Source organism: Trichogramma pretiosum, unplaced genomic scaffold, assembly GCF_000599845.2.
Source record: "Trichogramma pretiosum strain Unisexual culture from Peru unplaced genomic scaffold, Tpre_2.0 scaffold59, whole genome shotgun sequence".
In the NCBI taxonomy this organism is placed as follows: Eukaryota; Metazoa; Arthropoda; class Insecta; order Hymenoptera; family Trichogrammatidae; genus Trichogramma; species Trichogramma pretiosum.
In genome coordinates this window covers 186,383-206,140 of record NW_019641668.1, presented here as the reverse complement: position 1 = coordinate 206,140, position 19,758 = coordinate 186,383, and the positions used below count along the sequence as shown (strand labels likewise).

Sequence of the window (19,758 nt, the reverse complement as noted above, 5' to 3'; positions counted from 1 at the left end):
TCATTTACAAAATATCGAACATCTATGCGCTGCCGAAACGATTTAAAATTTTTAGTATCTGGAAATTTGCCCCACCAATTACTGGTTATAAACGAATAAAATGATTGGAAAAATTGGTTTCGCTCCTTTTCGTTCTTCCAATCGATATTTTCTCGTAAACTCTTCAATCGTTCTAACTTTTCTAAATTACGTAATTGTACAGTAAATTCACCCGCCTCATAGGACCAACGTAAACGTACGGGTTTGTCGTCGCGAGGCCCATCGTTCTTGTCGGATTCGTCACAGGGCTGCGAACGTACAAATGAATCGTCGGCGATTCGCAAGCGTACTGGTAATGCTTTGATGGGCCACATTTTTCTATTTTCCGTTAATATGGGTACTCTCTCAACTGGCATGGTCGCTATTATGATTTAAAATTTTTTCTTTAATCTTTTAGCGCAAATTACTTGCTTCGGTCGGGGCGATCTTCCTGAGCTGCACTGCTGCGACGTCGTTATTACGTAACTTGTTCGTATATACGGATAACACTGCTAAGAGAGTATAAGAAACTCTTCGACAAAGCTGTGAGAGTTACAAATAGTGCGAGCATATATAGAGTGGGGATCGTTAAAAGATCGGTAACGATTTTAAAAATCGTAAATCCATTGTAGTGGGGACCCCTCCTGTGTATAACAACACGCGAAATTAATAACAATAACACAAGGCTAGGCATAGACATCGTCCGTACTTGGCTGAATTATGCCTTTCTCGTCGTTACAAAATTAAACGATTGATCATATATTGATTGATCATATATTGATTGTACATTTTGATTGACCAAAGCAACTAAAAAACTTGAATATTTGCAAAAATACGGGTATTGGGGGGAAAAACCGGCTATCTAAACGATTCTAGTTTTCAACTCGATTGAGTCGAGTTATTCGGATACCCTTACACCCCTATTTATGAGTATCCTCGTTATGGACACTATAAACGTCAAACGACTTATGTACGATTACGTCTTGTGTAATTTTAATATTCTATTCAACTCGAAGGGATCATGTTAATATTGTATGCCGCTCTTTTAATTTTACGTGCCCAATAAAAATTAAAATACTATCATATTTTGCGGCACAAAATCTACCTTTATACTAAAAAAATTTAAGACGATTCTCGATGTGTTCTTGCAGGAATATAGGATAAAAAACTCTTTACATGAAAAAACACAGTTTTCATTACAAAAACCTATATTCCGGAAAGACCACACCGAGAGTCGTCTTTTTTCAGAAAAGGTTGAGTTTTTGCTGTAAAAACGAATAATATTTTACTGTAGTTCGTTGTATAGAATGTTAAAATGTAGTGGAATTCATGAGAGGTTCAAGTAGACAGTCGCGGCTTATGGAGCACGCCAATCACCGTTAGCGTTGGGGCGGCAAAGTTTTTGTATGAATATCGACATTTTTTATCAAAAATGTACATAAGAATCTATTTACTCATCGTTTTCTGTGTAAACGAGATATTGTCTATCATGTTTGTTGTTTAGAAGTGCTTAGTTTTATGAAGCTAGAAAATTTCTTGAAGGAGTTGTCGTTAAGTTAGAATTTTTAATTATTTCAATTTTTAATTATTAATTATTTTTAATTTTTAATTATTATTATTATAATGTATCGACAAATAAATCGGTACCTTGTCTGTAAACAATATGATCAAATACGATTTTCATATATTTTCTGGAACACTGATCATGTCTTGAGAGCAAAAATAAATTAGTTTCAATGTTGTCTTTGCCAAACAAGCCATAATACCGAAAAATACATTTTACTCATTCAATTTACGTGGCACCACATAGAACGATCAATTGTTCAATTAAGACCCCAAAATGGATAAAATTCAGAAGAAATCCGAAGAAGTTGTCTCGAAAAATTATTTAAGTGAACATAACATTGTTGTTTCACGCGACGAAGAATACGTATGTGGTATTTGTCAGGAGGCATTTACACTGGAATCAAGTTTGACAACACACCGAGACACAATTCACAATGAAGAAAAAAATTTCGCATGCGACAAGTGCGAGAAAAAATTTGAGTTCCGAAGTCATTTAAGTAGACACCAAATATCAATACACAAAAGTCGCAAAGATATTACATGCGACAAGTGCGAGAGAAAATTTGAAAATAAATCAACTTTACTCAAGCACAAAAAAATATTCCACGAAGTTTTCAAAAATTACTTATGTGAAATATGCGCGAAGAGATTTGACAGTAAAAATAGTTTACTCATACATATAAAAACAGTCCATGAGGGTCCCAAAGACTTCGCTTGCGACAAGTGCGAGGAGAAATTTAGAAAAAAATCACATTTACTCTTCCACCTAAAGATAGTACATAAAGATCGAAATGATTTTGCCTTGAAAGTCTTCAAAGATTACCAATGTGACCATTGTGGAAAGAAATTGGGAAGTAAACGGTATTTACTCTTGCACATAGCTGTTGTCCATGAAGGCCGCAAGGATTTCACCTGTGACAAGTGTGAAAAGAAATTTGGATACAAACGGAATTTGCTTTTACACCAAAAAACAGTCCACGCAGGTCGAAAAGATTTCAAATGCAACAAATGCGAGAAAAAATTTAAACATAAATTTGGTTTGCTCTCCCACCAAAAGACATTCCATGAAGGTCTTAAAAATTACGCTTGCGACAAGTGCGAGAAGACATTTGGATATAAAAATACTTTGCTTCTCCACGAAAAAACTGGACACGAAGGTCGTAAAGATTACACGTGCGAAAATTGGGGGAAAACATTTGGGCAGCAAAGTACTCTATTCATCCACAAAAAAACAGTTCGCGACCGTCGTAAAGATTTTGCGTGTGATACGTGCGAGAACAAATTTGGACAAAAATTACGTTTGATCAGGCACCAAAGGGCAGTACACAACGGTTGCAAAGATTTTGAATGCGACAAATGCGAGAAAAAATTTGGATATAAAAGCAGTTTGCTCTTGCACGTAAAAACGGTCCACGAAGGTCGAAAAGATTATGCTTGTGACAAGTGCGAGAAAAAATTTGGGCAACGAAACAATTTGATAAAACATCAAAAAACAATCCACGCTGGTCGCAAAGATTACGGATGCGATAAGTGCGAAAAGAAATTTGGACATAAATGGATTTTGCTTTTACACCAAAAGACAGTACACGAAGGTCGCAAAGATTTTGCATGTGACAATTGCGAGAAAAAATTTGGACTAAAACATCATTTGCTTTTGCACCAAAAAACGGTACATGAAGGTCTCAAAGATTACGCATGCGATAACTGCGAGAAAAAATTTGGAAGAAAATCGGATTTCTTAAAGCATCAAAGGACGGTACATGAAGGTCGCAAAGATTTTGCGTGTGATAAGTGCGAGAAGAAATTTGGACAAAAAATGCAATTCATCAGGCACCAAAAGACTGTACACGAAGGTCGCAAAGATTTTGCATGTGACAATTGCGAGAAAAAATTTGGACTAAAACATCATTTGCTTTTGCACCAAAAAACGGTACATGAAGGTCTCGAAGATTTCGCATGCAATAACTGCGAGCAGAAATTTGGAAAAAAATCGAATATGTTAAAGCACCAAAGGATGGTACATGAAGGTCCCAAGATCACGCTTGTAACAAGTGCGAAAAAAAATTTGGAGAAAAATCGAAATTAATCAGACACCAAAAGACAGTACATGAAAGTAGCAAAGATTAGGCACGTAACAAATGCGAGAAAAAATTTCGACTCGAATATCATTTCCTTTTGCAACGAAAGGCAGTACATACACGAGAGTCATAAAGTTAAGCATGCTACAATTGATGGGTAAGGAATGACAATTGCCAATTGTAAATATGTATAGATACTCACACATATGTTTTTATAAAATTTCAATAAAAGTTGTGCTGAAATGATTGTGTATTACTTGAACCTTGAGCATTTTATTACACAGACACACAAAAAAAAAATGCTCAGTTCTAGAGACCGGACTCAGTTGACTTTTGTTTTTTGGGTCGCTGAATCCGAATCCGTCTTCGGTTTTTCGCCATCAGATCGATTTAAGGTCATTTGAAGGTCATTTAAAGGTCAAATCATGAAAAATAGGTTTAAAAATCTGAAACTATCCCTACATAGGTTTTTGAGGATGCTGCATTCAAATCTGAAGTCAGATGACCTGTAAAACCTTTCCTTCAAGGTCATTTGAAGGTCAAACTTAAAAAATTCGATATAAAAATCCGAAAAATATATTTTTTATGTTTTGGGGGTCGCTGAATTCAAATTCAGGGTCATTTTGACTTAATATTGACATCTACAGGTCATTTAAAGGTCATTTGAAGGTCAAATCATGAAAAAAAGGTTAAAAAATTGGAAAAACTCCTGTATGGGTTTTCCAGGATGCTGAATTTAAATCTAAAGTCAGATGACCTCTACGATCTTATCTTCAAGGTCATTTGAAGGTCAAACTTAGAGATTTCAATATAAGAATGCAAAAAATATCACATTTATGTTTTGAGGGTCGCTGAAATTGAAATGAAAATGAACAAAGTTCATTTTCACTATACTGAGTTATTTTAAGCTTATTTCAAGATTAAGTAGATGAAAAGAGGGCAAAACTTGATGAAATATTGTTAATTTTGCATGCCTTTTTACCTTTTTCTTTTGTAACGCACCTTATTTTCTTCAAATGATCGGCGTAAAGGTTGCCGTTTGCGTTTAATTCCTTTATGTTGGCTCTCTCTCTTCAACATCCAGCAGTAATCAGCCATCATTGCAACATCCCATCTACCTTGATATCGCTGCTCCATATGTTTAATGTCTTGATGGAATCGTTCTCCTTGCTCGTCGCTAAAATCCCCACAGTTTTCCGGGAACTCATCTGAATGGTTATGCAAGAAATGCAGTTTGTAAAACATATTACATTTCATTTCACCGAAATTGTTTATCATTGTTGATATTAAAACTTTGTAATCATCACTTCTGCGATTACCTAGAAAATTTTCCACAACATTTTTGAAGCTAACCCATGCAGCTTTCTGAATCTCAGTCATCTTAGTTGGAAAAGTGTCATCTTTCAGCAATTTTCTTATTTCTAGTCCATCGAATATTCCTTCTTTTAATTTGGCATCAGATTTATAGGAGAATTTAGATTCTAAATATTTGTAACATTCATCGCTCACACTCAAAGCTTTTACAAATTGTTTCATAATGCCCAATTTGATATGTAAAGGAGATAGTAAACCTTTTTTAGGGTCTACTAACGGACTGTTCATAACATTATGATGTCCAGGTTCTAGAGAATTTCTCTCAGACCAATTGTAGTCAGTAAAATGTTCTTCACAATCTCTGCTGTCCCATTAGCACTTGAAACATGGGTACTTTGTAAATCCAGATTGCTGTCCTGCTGATGGGAGGGGGCCAACATAGAGGAAATAAACGCAAACGGCAACCTTTACGCCGATCATTTGAAGAAAATAAGGTGCGTTACAAAAGAAAAAGGTAAAAAGGCATGCAAAATTAACAATATTTCATCAAGTTTTGCCCTCTTTTCATCTACTTAATCTTGAAATAAGCTTACAATAACTCAGTATAGTGAAAATGAACTTTGTTCATTTTCATTTCAATTTCAGCGACCCTCAAAACATAAATGTGATATTTTTTGCATTCTTATATTGAAATCTCTAAGTTTGACCTTCAAATGACCTTGAAGATAAGATCGTAGAGGTCATCTGACTTTAGATTTAAATTCAGCATCCTGGAAAACCCATACAGGAGTTTTTCCAATTTTTTAACCTTTTTTTCATGATTTGACCTTCAAATGACCTTTAAATGACCTGTAGATGTCAATATTAAGTCAAAATGACCCTGAATTTGAATTCAGCGACCCCCAAAACATAAAAAATATATTTTTCGGATTTTTATATCGAATTTTTTAAGTTTGACCTTCAAATGACCTTGAAGGAAAGGTCGTACAGGTCATCTGACTTCAGATTTGAATGCAGCATCCTCAAAAACCTATGTAGGGATAGTTTCAGATTTTTAAACCTATTTTTCATGATTTGACCTTTAAATGACCTTCAAATGACCTTAAATCGATCTGATGGCGAAAAACCGAAGACGGATTCGGATTCAGCGACCCAAAAAACATAAAGTCAACTGAGTCCGGTCTCTAGAACTGAGCATTTTTTTTGTGTGCCTGTGTTATCAATACATCTTTACATAATAACATTGTGGTGCTTTCAGATTTTGCGTGCGACAAATTACTAATCTTCTTGCCATTTTTTGGCTATTTGCTTTTTGAAGTTATTGATAAGCTCCTGATGATACGCGCGCCTGAATTGATCGAACACGCCCAAGTAAAAGATTTTGACAAATTTGCTGACTTAATTTTTGCTACGAGAGGCGTGATCAGTAAAAACAATGTGTTCTATCTGAAAAAACCAATGTGGAAACCATTTAATAATCTAATTTAAACCAAAAAATATTTTCTACTTCTTCATAGAAGTTTTCATAATTGTTTCCGGATTGCGTGAGCAGTAGATGAAAGTTTGCGTGAAGGCAACCCCTTTTTTCAATCCGCCACTGAAAGTAGATCACGAGCAAGATATGTAGAGCACTGCTTCTTGACTCAAGACAACATCGACATTTCGACACAACTAAAAATTATCATTAACACCATTTAAAAGATTTCACACATAAATGGATACTTTTAACTCAATAAATATTCCATTATGCAGGAAGATCATTACATGAATTTTATGTCATCAACTCCAATCTTATTTATTGAACTCACGCACTGAATTTACAAGTAAGAAAGAATACATACGATTTTATTTAAAAAATTTATTAAAATAAATTATAATTTTTTATATTCTTTGAGTAAGTTAGTATTTAAAATTTCTAAAAATTTTAAAGATGTATCTGTTTTGCCGAGAAAAAGAACAAAAACATTGTTCCCGAAACCGAAAATTGTTTATTAAATTAAATCGTTTCGTATTGAATTAATAAAAAAAAAGATGATGCAATCAGATACGTTTTCATTTTTCTTGCTTGTTTTGAATATGGCGGAAAGTTTTTGTAACACCCTGGCGTTTACAACTATTTTTGTCGCGCCCGTAAAACGATGCACACTTGAAAGAGAGAATCCAAAGTAGAAAAAAAGTTTTTTTTTATTCATTCAGCGCTGATAAGCTTTCAATTTGGTCGAAGCTTGGCTCTTTTCCGAGCCGATCGAGTGGCTGCTCATGGTCGCTCGGGGGGCTCTGCTGCTCGCGCCGCTGCGATGAGTCTTCGGCGTCGCGACTCTCGATCCAAGATTGTTGTTGCTCTTGTTGCAGGTCTCTCTCTTCGGATAGGCGGCGGCGACGCTACCGGGTGTCTTTTTCAGCTGGCACTGATGATTGAACATACTTTCCCGTACGCTTCTCTTCCTCTGCTCCTCGTACATGTCGAAGGCGCTGTTGGGACAGAGGGGAGTCGTGCAGATCCTGTCGTGCAGCTCGAGTCGTTCCATCTTGTTGAGCGACTGCACATGTTGGGACAGAAGATTCAGATCGTCGTTCGGTTATTCGTTTCGATGATTTTTATTTTGTTTCGTCGTACATCGTACCTGAATCCAAGCGTCGACGTTGCGAATCGATTGATTCTTCTGCTGGCTCTGCTTGTAGGCCTCGGTCAATTTTTCCTCGTACTTGGCCGTCGTTCGCTGGAAACGAACGTCATGAACCACATAGTACATTCACAGTGCATCCACACAAGCTTACTTTGAACTCGATTTTAAGCTCAGATTTTTCTCGTTTCAGCTGCTGAATCTGCTCGAGCATGTCGCTGAGATTGCTGCAGTTGGCTCGATTCCGTTCCTCGGTCTTGGCCAACTCTTCCTTCAACTGGCCGATCGTTTGTTCTCTGTCGCTCGCCTCTTTGTCCTTCATGAGCAACTCTTTCTCTTGGAAGCGCAGCTGTTATAAAAAAAACATCAACAATTTAAAGTCTTAATATTTTGCATCGCTTCAACGAACGGTATACCTTGTCCTTTTGCTCGCGCACTTGCTGCTGCAACGCTTGAACGGCCGGATCGATAGTAGCGGGTTTCGTGACGACCGCCTTGTTGAACTGCTCGAATCTCTTGACCAGATGATCGACGTTGTCGATCAGCTCCTGCGTGTGTTCTCTCGTTTTCTGCTTCTGGCCCATCAGCAATTTCTCGTTCTCCCGCTTGAACACGTCGATCTGCCTCTCGAGATCCTGATTCTCCACCGACACCCTGTCCAGGTGATTCTTCACTTTAGTTCGGTCGCGCTGCAGGGCGTACAGATGCGACTCGAGCTGTCTCAGCCTCGTCACCAGCTCGTTCTTCTCCTCGACCAGATCCGCGACCTGGTCCTGCAGCAGCTGGAGCGCGTCCAAGTCGACCTTGCGCACCGTGTCCTGGATCACGCTGCGCTCCAGCTGCTTGATCGTCTCGCCGGCCTCGAGCAGCTTCGAGTAGAGCAGATCGTTGCAGTCGAGCGACTCCTTGAGCTTGGACTGCTCCTGGCGCAGCTGCTTCTCCAGCGACTCGATGCGCTCGTTTTTCTCCAGCTTGAGAATCACGTAGCTCTCCTCGGCCAGGGCCAGGCGATTGTTCATGTCGTCGATTTTCTCCAGGCTCACTTGGAGTCTACGGCGATTGCGCAAATAATAGCGAGTATTTATATCAACGAGACATTGCATAGTGATTAAAAATTATACCTGTCCTGCATCTGTCGCACGACCAACTGGAGCTCGTTATTTTTCTCCGCGAGAAGATATCTGCACTTGTCGAGATCGGTCACGAGCTGTTGGCACTTGCCTCGACTGCGCTCGAGGTCGTCCTGAAGCTGACTCTTTTGCGCGTCCATGTCATCGAGCTCGGATAGCGCGACGTTGAGCTGATGCTCCAAATCGTCTTTGTACATCGACTTGATAATCGAATCTATTGAAGAGAGCATTTTAATTCAATGAAACCAATAATAAATTCAAATGTAATCGAATGTTCGTACTTTGCGTTAAAATCGCAGTAATCCTCGTGACGATCTGATTGGAGTTGTCGACGCATTGAAGAATTCGTTGAGTCGTCACGTTCTTGACGGTAAAGGGACGCTGCTGCTCGATAAAATCGTCGCTGTCCCTCTCCTCGATGACGGGAAGCAACTCGGTCGAGGTCGTGTCCTCGATCATACTCCTCAAAGCGTCGTCGGATCTGCGCAGGGCCTGATGCATGCGCTCCAGCTCGAGCAGGAGAAAATTCTCGCACTCGCGATAGTCGCGGTGCTCGTCGATGCTCGCGCGCAGCTTCTCCAGGGCGGCCGAGGCCTCCTTGACCACCCCCATGTAGGCCTGCTCGGTCTCCTCGAGGCGGCGCTGGGCGTCGATGCGCAGCAGCAGGTCGTCCACGATCTTCTTCATGTCGCTCTTGACGGAGCGGAAGTTCTCGGCGGCGGACCTGATGTCGCTGTCGCGCTTGGTCCGCTCCTCGCTCCTCAGCCGCTGTATCTGTCGCGCGAGATCGGCTCGCTGCTTGGCGCAACGCTCGTGCTCCCGCATGAGCCTCTCGAAGCCGCGGCTCAGCAGCTTGGCCTGGTCGGGCTGCTGCCCCTCCTCCTCCTCGTGCGCGTGAACCGCCGCCGCCACAGAATCGCCGATGTCGCTGTTACCGCTGCTGCTCGCCTCCGTGTCGTTGACGTCGTCGCAGCAACTACCAGCGACGTGAGCGACACCGGCTCCGAAGACCTGGCTCAGATCGCGAACCAGCCGACTGACCTCCGACTCCATGGTGAGTAGCTGGGCTTTGCACTGGCTCAGACGCTCCTCGCTCGTGCTCGCCTCCTCCAGAGCCTCTTGCAACTCCAGCTGCAATATTTGACGAATCGTGCATGCTACAGGATACGAAATGGACCGACTCGTCGTATATTGAGTTCGAGTGGAGTCGATAAATTTCGAGTACCTCGATGCTTTCGAGTACTTAAACTTTTGGAATAGTGCAAGAGCATAACTTGGTTTGAATGTGTACAATAGATAAATTGTGAGATATTTTACTTCCAGTGATTGGGTGCTTATCGATGATCAATAAATTCGAAACTCGTTCTTTCTTTTCAAATTTATTTATTCGAATGATAGTATGGAAAATTTGCAAAATTAATTTGTACAAGACATTAAAACATACTGCAAATATGTTTATTCGTATGACGAATTTTGACTAATTTTATAAGCCAAACAAATATGATATAAGTCTTTATTCATGAATGATTCATCGATGATCTTTTCACAAACTTCGATCGGCAGTCGGTAATTTATCAGCTTCATGAATGAGTCCACTGCCCATAGCCGAAAAAATCTTCTCGCTATCGACTCCCTAAAATGCTTAAAACAAAGCGATCTTACAAGGGCGTGGGAGGTCAATGGAAGATTTTTCGAGCTCAACAACTCGAAGTAATCGGTAGGTGTGAGCCATTTATCTGCTTCTTCGGGTCTTAAGTGTAATAGGTCGTAGAGCGACAGGCCCGGACGTAACATTTTCTTTTTCGCTTCGTTCGTGAATCCAACGTACTTATAGTTATCCCAAGGTACTTCGAGGTCCGTCGAGTTAGAGAACCCTATGTGATCATTAAAAAAGTCCATGATCTTCAGAACGTCCTCTAGCTTCAGGGGGTATTCATTTTCCTGTAAACTTACTGAGACGGCCAAGGCGCCAGACACTGACCTCAATTTAGACATTTCCGATATTTTATAACCCGGACGTTCGAATCTTTCTTCGTAGGAGAACTGTTCGGGAAAAATGAAGCCTAAGAAATTAGCGCCTCTGTCCAATAGTGCATACACCACATCCGGATTGAGATTCACTACTGCTAATTGCATCGGTGTCCGACCCAACTTGTCCCGGGTATCAATTTGCACTGTTAGATGTTGCTTCTTGACGATCTTGAAGAATGGCTCGACCAAGTCTTTAATATCACAAAACAACGCTGTGTCTCTCTCGCTAATAATGTGCAGAGGAGTCGATCCCTCATTGTTGGCTTCATTCGGGTCGGCGCCATATCTCAGCAGCCACTGGGCTAAGTTTTTGTGGCCGTTCTTCAGTGCCAAGTGTAACGGGGTGTTACCCAACTTGTCCCGGACGTTCAACTGAAGCGATTGATGTTTATTGCTGCCACCATAAAATAACGTCTTAGCCAAATGAATATAATCGTTTTTATTCTGACAAATAATGTGCAGAGGAGTCGATCACTCATTGTTGGTTGCATTCGGGTCGGCGCCATATTTCAGCAACCACTGGACTAAGTTTTTGTGGCGGTTCTTCAGTGCCAAGTGTAACGGAGTGTTACCCAACTTGTCCCGGACGTTCAACTGAAGCGATTGATGTTTATTGCTGCCACCATAAAATAACGTCTTAGCCAAATCAATACAATCGTTTTTATTCTGGCAAATAATGTGCAGAGGAGTCAATCCCTCATCGTTGGCTACATTAGGGTCGGTGCCATTTTCCAGCAGCCACTGGACTAAGCCTTTGTAGCGGTTCTTTAGTGCCAAGTGTAGCGGTGCGTTACCCAACTTGTCCCGGGCACCGATCTGTATGGGTTGATGTTTACATATTTCAATATAATATAACATCCGAGCCAAATTATGATAATCGTATTTATTCTGACAAATAATGTGCAGAGGAGTCGATCCCTCATTGTTGGCTTCATTCGGGTCGGCGCCATTTTCTAGTAGCAATCGGACAGAGTCTTCGTGGCCGTTCTCCAGTGCCAAGTGCAGCGATGTATTGCCCAAATTAGTCCGGGCGTTCACCTGCACCGGCCGATATTGGTCTCTGCTATCATTGAATATGCAATCCATCAAACAATAATCTTCGTGGTCATGCATGCAGGTCACGTGCAGAGGTGTCAATCCGTTTTTGTTGGCTAAATTCGGGCTGGCGCCTCCTTTCAGAAGCAATTTAACCGCATCACTGTTCTTGTACTTGATAGCGAAGTGTAGCGGCGATTCACCTGTTTTTTCATACAGGTGATTGGGATCATGGCCAGCCTCCAGGAATTTATCAATGGACCGATCAGCTAAAAACGTGCAGGCTGCGTGAAAGTGAGTGAGGCCAGACTCGTCGGTGTAGTTCAGATCAAATCTGTTGTAAATTTCAAGAATTTTTAAAGGACGGCAACGGTTCCTACAAACCGCACGATGCACTGCTGTGGTACGACGCAAAAGTGGATTGCCGTCCTCATCAACTTTGGGCTCATCTTTGTATCCGGTTTTTATCGCAAAATTTATGAAATTATCTCCATCAAACCACGAACGGCCATCCACGGACGCCTCGAGCAACCAATCAATTTCTTCTTCTTGAAAAATATCTCGGAGATTTGGAAGTTAGCCTTCCCACTTCCAAGTTACCGAGGGGCCAAGTTTCTCAAGAAATTTATATCGTTGTTGCTTGTACTTCAAATTGTAGTCATCTCGAAAGCTTTTCAATTGTTCTAAGCTCGAGAGTTTTCCCGTAGTTCCAGACATCGTTCTGAGCATTCCCGCGCATAACACACAATCGCTATTATAATTTAAAGTATTTATTACTTTTTTTTGTCGCGAAATTAATCACTTGCTTCTGTCGGTGCGATCTTGTTGGCCGTCTGGTTATACACGTAACAATACGATCTGTACGAGCAAGAGACACGTAGACGAAGCTACAAGAGTTACAAGTAGCCCGAGCTAATGTACACAGTATCGAGTGTTGAGTGAAAATTGTAAATGCAGAGCAGTAAGGGCCGCTCCTGTATATGAAAATACGCGAAATTAATAAGAATAATATACGGCTAGGTATAGACGTCGAGCCCTACTTGGCTGGATTCACGCTTTTCCAGGGCGACTCTAACGAGCGGGAAAATCTCAAATTGTCCTGACAATGCCAAATCGGGAACTCGAGTTATACGTATTATACCGTAAATCGGAGCCAGTCAAGAAATATATGATTATGAAGCTTGAAGTGTGATTGGCAAATACTCGCATTGACGTATCGCTCTAACATCATCACGCATTATTATATTTAACTATGATACTATGAGTTTCATACGGTAACGTGATGAGTTGCGTATAATATGGTAAAAACTGTTACCAAATTAAACAACGCCGACTGTCGTTCTCGATCGAGCCGAGTTTTTTCGGGGTACTTTCACACGTCTTTATTTTCGAACGTACAAGTTATGGGTAAAATATAAAACACCGAATTTTTCGTGATTACAAATATTACCTTGACCCTGTCGTACTTGTCGTTGAGCCGCTGCACAATGTCGAGCAACTTTTCGATCTCGCCGTCCTGCTCGCGGTTCTGCTTGCGCAGATCGTCCCTCTCGCGCTGCAGCTGCTTCATCGTCGCCTGGAGCGACGAGTTCTCCTTGCCCAGGGTCTCCAATCGCTGCTTGGCGACTTTCAGCTCGTTCTGCGCGAGAGACAGAAAGATAAGGATCAAATTTGAACGTGGGTTTCCTCGACGACGAGAAAAAACCGAGCACAGAAAATAAAATACAGATATAATGACCAACCGTCAGAGTGTCGTGCAGAGATTGCGCATCGAGCAGGGCCCGTCGAAGATTCGCGACTTTCTGCGAGTCTTCCGAGTGCGCCCGCTGCTCTTGCCTCAATTCAACCTCCAGCTGCTCGATCTGTGTGCAGGCCATAATTTTTCAACGATACATTATTTGGCTCGATCGCGAGTGTCAATTTTCAAAGTGAGAGAACAGCCACCGCTTACCCGCTGTTTCGTCGCCACGAGCTCCTCGCTCTTCTGCTGGACGACTCGCTCGATTTCGCTCTGGGTGTTCTGCAACGTAACAATCTCACTGTATTAACGTACAAACATTTCTGCATATATTATATACCAACTCTAGAGTTGTCCTCGAGCACTTGGATCTCCGACTTCATCTTGTCCATGATCGACTCGAGGTATCGGTTCTGCTCCTCCGAGCGGCCGAGCTCGGCATCTTTCACCTGTGTGCAAGTATCGAGTAATTGAGTATACCAAAGCATCGTTTAAAGTAACATCTAATGCTCGTATAATAGCTGACATTGCACTCGTTTTGGAGCTCGATGATCTGCCGATCTTTCTCCTCGATTTCCGTGATGGTCGCGTGGGGTGCGTCGCGGCTCCAATCCAATCCGGGTATCTACAGTCCAATACGGGGTAGGCAATAGTAAAAAATAATTTAGCTTTTTTTCATCGTAAGATAAGACGTTTGAAACTCACGCTCCACGTGACACTGGCCGTCTCGAAGACGTAGCTCGACGAGTCATCTTGCTGATCATCTGGAAAGATGTATACAAGAATCGATGTAAGTTCGCAACGCTATATAGTCGGTTAAAGCCCTACGGTCGGTATTGTACCGGGGATGAAGGCGCAGCCGGTAGCGTCGAATCTCACGTACTCGATCACCCTCCTGTACTCGCTCGAGCACTCGTCCCACTCCGTGTCTTCCAACTGTTGGCTCGCGCAAGAATTAGAATCTCGAGTCGATCGAGCTTTCTAGCTCACACTTACGTTCCTCAACTTCTCGATCTGTTCCTCGCTCAGCTCGATCTGCTTGTACTTGGCCAATTCGCCCTTGACCCTTACGAGCTGATTCTCGGCCAAAGTGCCCAATTCGATGAGGTGCTCGATTATTCGCTGGTAGCACGAGTCGGCGTGCACGAGCTGCTGCTGAGGCTTCTGCTTCTGTCGCCTCTTCCTGATCGGACGACAGTCGCCGTCGGCGAGGCCGTTACCGATCGCCCTCTGACGATTCTGACGGCGGGATCGACCGCCGAAGTACGGGAATATGTCGAATCCGTAATCACTGAACGACATCCTGCTAGCATCTTTCGTCCCCGATCCTGTGAACGAACTTCATCGACCGAGAAAAAAAAAACACCTAGAAAAATTTACGCAATGTACGAGGTTACGCGCGGTCAAACGGCATGACCGGCATGCGGCCGCGCTTCGATGTTGTTTTGTCGCGCAAAGTCAGCTGTATCGCGTGGAAAAAATGACATATTGTCGACACAAGGTTCAAAATGACAACATCGAAGTTTTTTTTTATTGTAAAATACTTTTATTGTTCCTCGCATTTAACATCTCGTTAAATGCCGCAATACATTTTTTCCTTCTTTTTCTCTTTTTCGCTACCGATGCATAAATAATACTTTTTCATGTATCTAAAACTTATTTGCTGTTTTATCTTTTTTTTTTAAATTCATTTTTTACGTTTATCACTATTTTTTTGCATTTTTTCGTATATGATTATTAAGTCACGATTACCTTTTTTGTTTTTTTGATTTGACACGATTATTGCCCTAAAAATTCTGTTTGTAAGTTTTCATTTTTTCGAGCATGCAATTACAGATTGGCACGCGAATAAACAATATAAGTACACATGCGTACATAGTCGTACAGTCGTCGCAATAGTAGTAGTAGTAGTAGCTCGTATAACAGGTAATAATCATAAAAATATCTTTTTTTAAAAACTTTTCCGCTAAAATATGTTCTTTTCTACGAAAATTAAGTATAATGTGATTGTACCAACGTATAGCATATAAGCATATATATTTAATATATATTCTATGACTTCATAACTGCAACGTATGATAAAGGCTATCAATATAATCAAATAGTCTTTGTTGGTAAAATGGTGCAGCGGTATATAGTTTCATTAAATAATATTCATTCAAATTTTATGTAGACAATTACGAAAATTGACCATAAAAAAATTAATCATCCACCCATGTCATTGGACAACCCTAACTCGTTTGTTATAAATATAAATAAATACGGATATGCAACGGATAATTTAAAAAAATAGTCGATATGCTAATAATATATTAATAAATGACCGTAAAAATAATATATTATCGATATACTTTCTGTATAAATTGCAGTGGACTGCCTTCAAATAAAAAAGTAAAGTTAATATACAATATATACAATTGGAATATCTATTGCTCACCAATTAACAAGTAGAGATTAATCGAACGCATCAACTTGTAAGTAGCTTTCGAAATTCAAACATGATACAATACAATTCTTATGACTTTACTCTTTTTTACAAAAGCACCATGCACATTCAACATCATTTTCAATAGAAAGACTCTAAAACACATGTTAATCGATTGCCAATGTAATTCATTTGTACATGATAAAAAGACCTGACCTTTACAGTCAATAGTGCACAACTCATTCTCAGATAACAATCATATTCGACATTGAAAATCTTCCTTTTTTTTCGAAGTACATACAAAGAGAATCACTATTTTTCAATTATTAAAAATTCGTCTGAATACTAGTTTTATTTCATTATCAATTTTTATTTATTTACAATTTAATATTTGATGAAAGGCCTCTCCACAGTTGATTAATATTATAGTGAAATGGTTCCCTTGAAACTATATATGTACAATTTATTGCTAAATAGTGACTCATGCATTCTCTCATAATCAACTCTTACAAACCACAAGAGGGCCCAATGACCCACAAGAGTTTCAAACAATTTTCATTAAAAAATCATGTATTGAAAAACGATATGTTTGCACCCATACATGTATAGATTATATGAGTTTTAATTAATTATTTAATTCGGTTAAGTAAATATTCAGTTTTTCTTCCTGACATATCAAATTTCAAATTAAAATTCATAGCATACTATACAAAATGTGCATGATATTTTAATTTTTTAAATTATATATAATAAAAAATGCAGGATAAAAATACCCAATAAATTAAATCATAAACTAATTCACGTCAATTTATGAAAATGCAGTTCATTAATATGATAATAATCTCGAAATCAAAGCCTCGAGTTTAATTAAAATTTGATCGGTTCATTAAAAAAAGTAAAGCAAATACTATCAAAAGATTACATCTATAGGTAAAAGAATGATTAATTTGAAATTGATATTCATTAATCAAAAATTTAGACGGAATCAACATAACATTGCATGAAAATAATTACTGCGATAATACTCTCAAAATGTATACGTATTAGACTATATTCCGGAATTAAAAGATTTTCGGTAAACTGCTTGATCATAAAATTACCGCTTATTTAAGCTTTTTATAAATTAGCATACAACTAATAAATAAGTACAATCTATATAAACTAAATTTATATGGATTAAAGATTACTCACTTTTAAATGATCTAAATAACGAACCGATGTGATAACGGAATATCGTTTAAAAGCACACATCGTAAAGCGATCAAAATAAAAAAGGTAAAAGAGAGAATTTAATTACTAATTAAAAATTACCTCTACGCTTAAGTAAAACCGTAAGGCATCATTACTTTTTAAGTACACTTGAGAAGTTTTTCATAAAAGTAAGTAAACATTCGAGATAGCTGATCATTTTTTCGATCACCTCGTCAACATGACGATTTATAATCAATAATTTCTCGAGTCATAGTCAATCAATTTCATTTTTATCTAACAATGATGAAACTTTGTTTCTTCTCCCTTTCTTAATTCATTTACGGCAAAGGCCATTTGTTAAAAAGTTGGTTAAAGTATCTAATTAAGCGAGTAAATTCGCTCAGTTTGATACATATTTCAAGTGTAAATTGTTGGCTTTTTGAAAGCAAGACAGTATTTTAATTATTTCCTTGCGAGCATAGGAGCCCAGCTCTAGAGATGCAAAACACCTTGGTCATGTTGCGTGAAGCGATTGTGATGATGGTGATGGTGTCCGGTCGATGAACCATCGCCACTGGCTGCGTCGTCGTGTATGTTGACGCCAGTCAAATCGACAATTTCATCGGCGTCTTCGTCACTACCTGTTGCTGCGCTCTGCATCGACTGTTGACTGCCCGAAGACAGCTGCGAGTTACGAGAGTAGGAACCGCGTCTCGGAGCGGCCAAAGCAGCACGTTGATTCGCTGGTTTTACCGTGATAATCAGATTCGACGAGTTGGCTACCATCATATCGGTCACCTGTGATTAAAATAAAATGAAGTCAAAACAATGGTCCAACAATGCAGCGGTCGTAGATAAAGTATTGAATAGGTCACTGACAAGTGACTCATCAATTTTAGGAGCTCAACTCATTGAAGAAACTATTTTTACCTGATCTAATGTTTTGCCAGCTACTTCGATACCATTTACTTCTAAAACTTCATCATTCACTGCCAATAGACCAGTGCCTTCAGCTAATCCTCCTGGCACAAGTCTGCTTATGAATACACCAGGAACTTTTTCTATACCTCCTCCTGGACCTACTCGATAGCTCTCTCCATCTTTGATATAAAATCCAAGTGGTTTGTCCAAACCGTGCTTCAAAAGTTTAACACGTCGACAAGTTTCAGGTAATATATCTACATCTATAATTGCTGATACCTAAATAAATAGAAATATTATCAATTAGGAAAAATTACCATAAAATAGAGATTTTTTATTTAAAAATTAGATCAGTAATAAGAGAATTGCAACAAAATTCAAATTTGAAATAAATTTGACAACAAAGTGTCAAATTCATTAACGGCATATGAATATTTTATGAGCTATGTAAAGAATATTGATGAACTCATTAATATAACAGGTTGTTGAATTCATATTCAACGCACATTGTTTTCTATAGAGTAATAATGATCATACCAGGTGAGTCATCATATTGAATGCATAATTCTAATAGAGAAACCAATATAAAAGGATATAAATTATTAATCGTGCACATCTAACCTGACGAAAATCATGAGGATTTGATATAGCAAGTGGTTTAGGCTTTCCGGGTGTGCCTCCCAATATACTAGATATAAGATTCTTAGGCTTTAGTGTATTGTATCCATTGATATCTTCCAGACCATCTCCTAAAAATTTTAAGATAGGAATTTATAACAGCATCAATGGCAAATTGAATAAAGAATAAATAAACCAAGCAATACCCTGTCTTTGGATAAGAATTCTCAACAGGGGTTTAGCAGCAACAAGTGCCCTAGCCAAATTATTATCATTGTTGATAGGCAGTAGATCTCCATCGGTGGGGTCTGTATACCATATATCAAATCCCATTTCAGGTGGTATGTCATGCTCCTGGGCAAGAAGTTTCCTAAATTCCTCATAGCTGGTGGACGTCCAAGACGAGGTGGAAAAACGAATGATATCGGCATCGAACTGCGGATACAAAAATGAATCATAAGTATCAGGTATGGAATGTGACGGACGAGTCGCGCGAATAATAATTGCAGCAACTCTCGATGACTCGCCTTGCTCTTAACAGCAACGATATTGCTGTTGACGTTGGCGTGGTGGTGCGGCTTGTGTGTGGACATGTTTTTCTTTTTATTTTATTTTATTTTATTTTTCAGTCGAGGAGGTGCTGCTCGCGGGCGAGATCGAGTGGACACTTGTAAAGTCACTTGTACATGCACACGCACACACACAATTCGCGCACAGGTAGAGCGATATACACACACAGGCAGCTGGATAAGGCAGTCGCTCGTAGTGAAAATTGGAGCAACACACACTGGGTGATGTACACACGCGCAGCACACGAGTTTCGGGACGAAGGAGCAGAAGAAGGCGCCTAGGTGTTTTTATCGCGTCTCCTTGTTTTGACTTATGGTATTAGGATATACAAACTACCGACACTCGATGCTAATACGCTAAAATGCATGGCCTACTGCACATTATAGTGCGAGTACTCATCAAGTGCTGTACTGACACATTACCTTACTGCTATGTGTGCGGCTGCCATCAACAGGCGTGCGCGCGCCTGCGCACAATCATACCATAGTCGACTCCAATT

At 39.7% G+C, this 19,758-nt stretch overlaps 2 protein-coding genes across 2 annotated transcripts; both read right to left on the bottom strand.

The window, feature by feature from the left end:
* Window positions 1–7,062: 7,062 nt before the first annotated feature.
* Window positions 7,063–14,836, bottom strand: LOC106654512 (trichohyalin-like). Its single transcript, XM_014374430.2, has 14 exons — window positions 14,531–14,836; window positions 14,377–14,470; window positions 14,240–14,298; window positions 14,061–14,159; window positions 13,879–13,983; window positions 13,748–13,816; window positions 13,539–13,658; window positions 13,253–13,435; window positions 9,012–9,846; window positions 8,722–8,944; window positions 8,017–8,650; window positions 7,755–7,949; window positions 7,601–7,696; window positions 7,063–7,516 (listed from the first exon to the last, which is right to left on the bottom strand). Exons 1-14 carry the CDS (start codon window positions 14,834–14,836, stop codon window positions 7,169–7,171), a joined length of 3,366 nt encoding a protein of 1,121 aa, XP_014229916.1. The 3' UTR covers window positions 7,063–7,168.
* An 888-nt stretch (window positions 14,837–15,724) lies between these two features.
* On the bottom strand, window positions 15,725–19,673 carry LOC106654896 (partitioning defective protein 6). Its single transcript, XM_014375022.2, has 5 exons — window positions 19,217–19,673; window positions 18,896–19,124; window positions 18,693–18,820; window positions 18,081–18,350; window positions 15,725–17,948 (listed from the first exon to the last, which is right to left on the bottom strand). The coding sequence occupies exons 1-5, from the start codon at window positions 19,280–19,282 to the stop codon at window positions 17,643–17,645; spliced, it is 999 nt and encodes a 332-aa protein (XP_014230508.1). The 5' UTR covers window positions 19,283–19,673; the 3' UTR covers window positions 15,725–17,642.
* Window positions 19,674–19,758: the final 85 nt, after the last annotated feature.

Bases quoted from the DNA above. Each gene is read 5' to 3' on its own strand.
- LOC106654512 (XM_014374430.2), bottom strand. From the start codon at position 14,836: ATGTCGTTCAGTGATTACGGATTCGACATATTCCCGTACTTCGGCGGT. The intron at 13,984-14,060 runs GTCAGCTATTAT...ACTTGCACACAG, and splicing joins AGCTCCAAAACGAGTGCAAT to GTGAAAGATGCCGAGCTCGG. The intron at 7,517-7,600 runs GTACGATGTACG...CAACATGTGCAG, and splicing joins ACGTCGACGCTTGGATTCAG to TCGCTCAACAAGATGGAACG.
- LOC106654896 (XM_014375022.2), bottom strand. From the start codon at position 19,282: ATGTCCACACACAAGCCGCACCACCACGCCAACGTCAACAGCAATATC. The intron at 18,821-18,895 runs GTATTGCTTGGT...TAAAATTTTTAG, and splicing joins AATTCTTATCCAAAGACAGG to GAGATGGTCTGGAAGATATC. The intron at 17,949-18,080 runs GTAAAAATAGTT...TTTTAATCACAG, and splicing joins CTGGCAAAACATTAGATCAG to GTGACCGATATGATGGTAGC.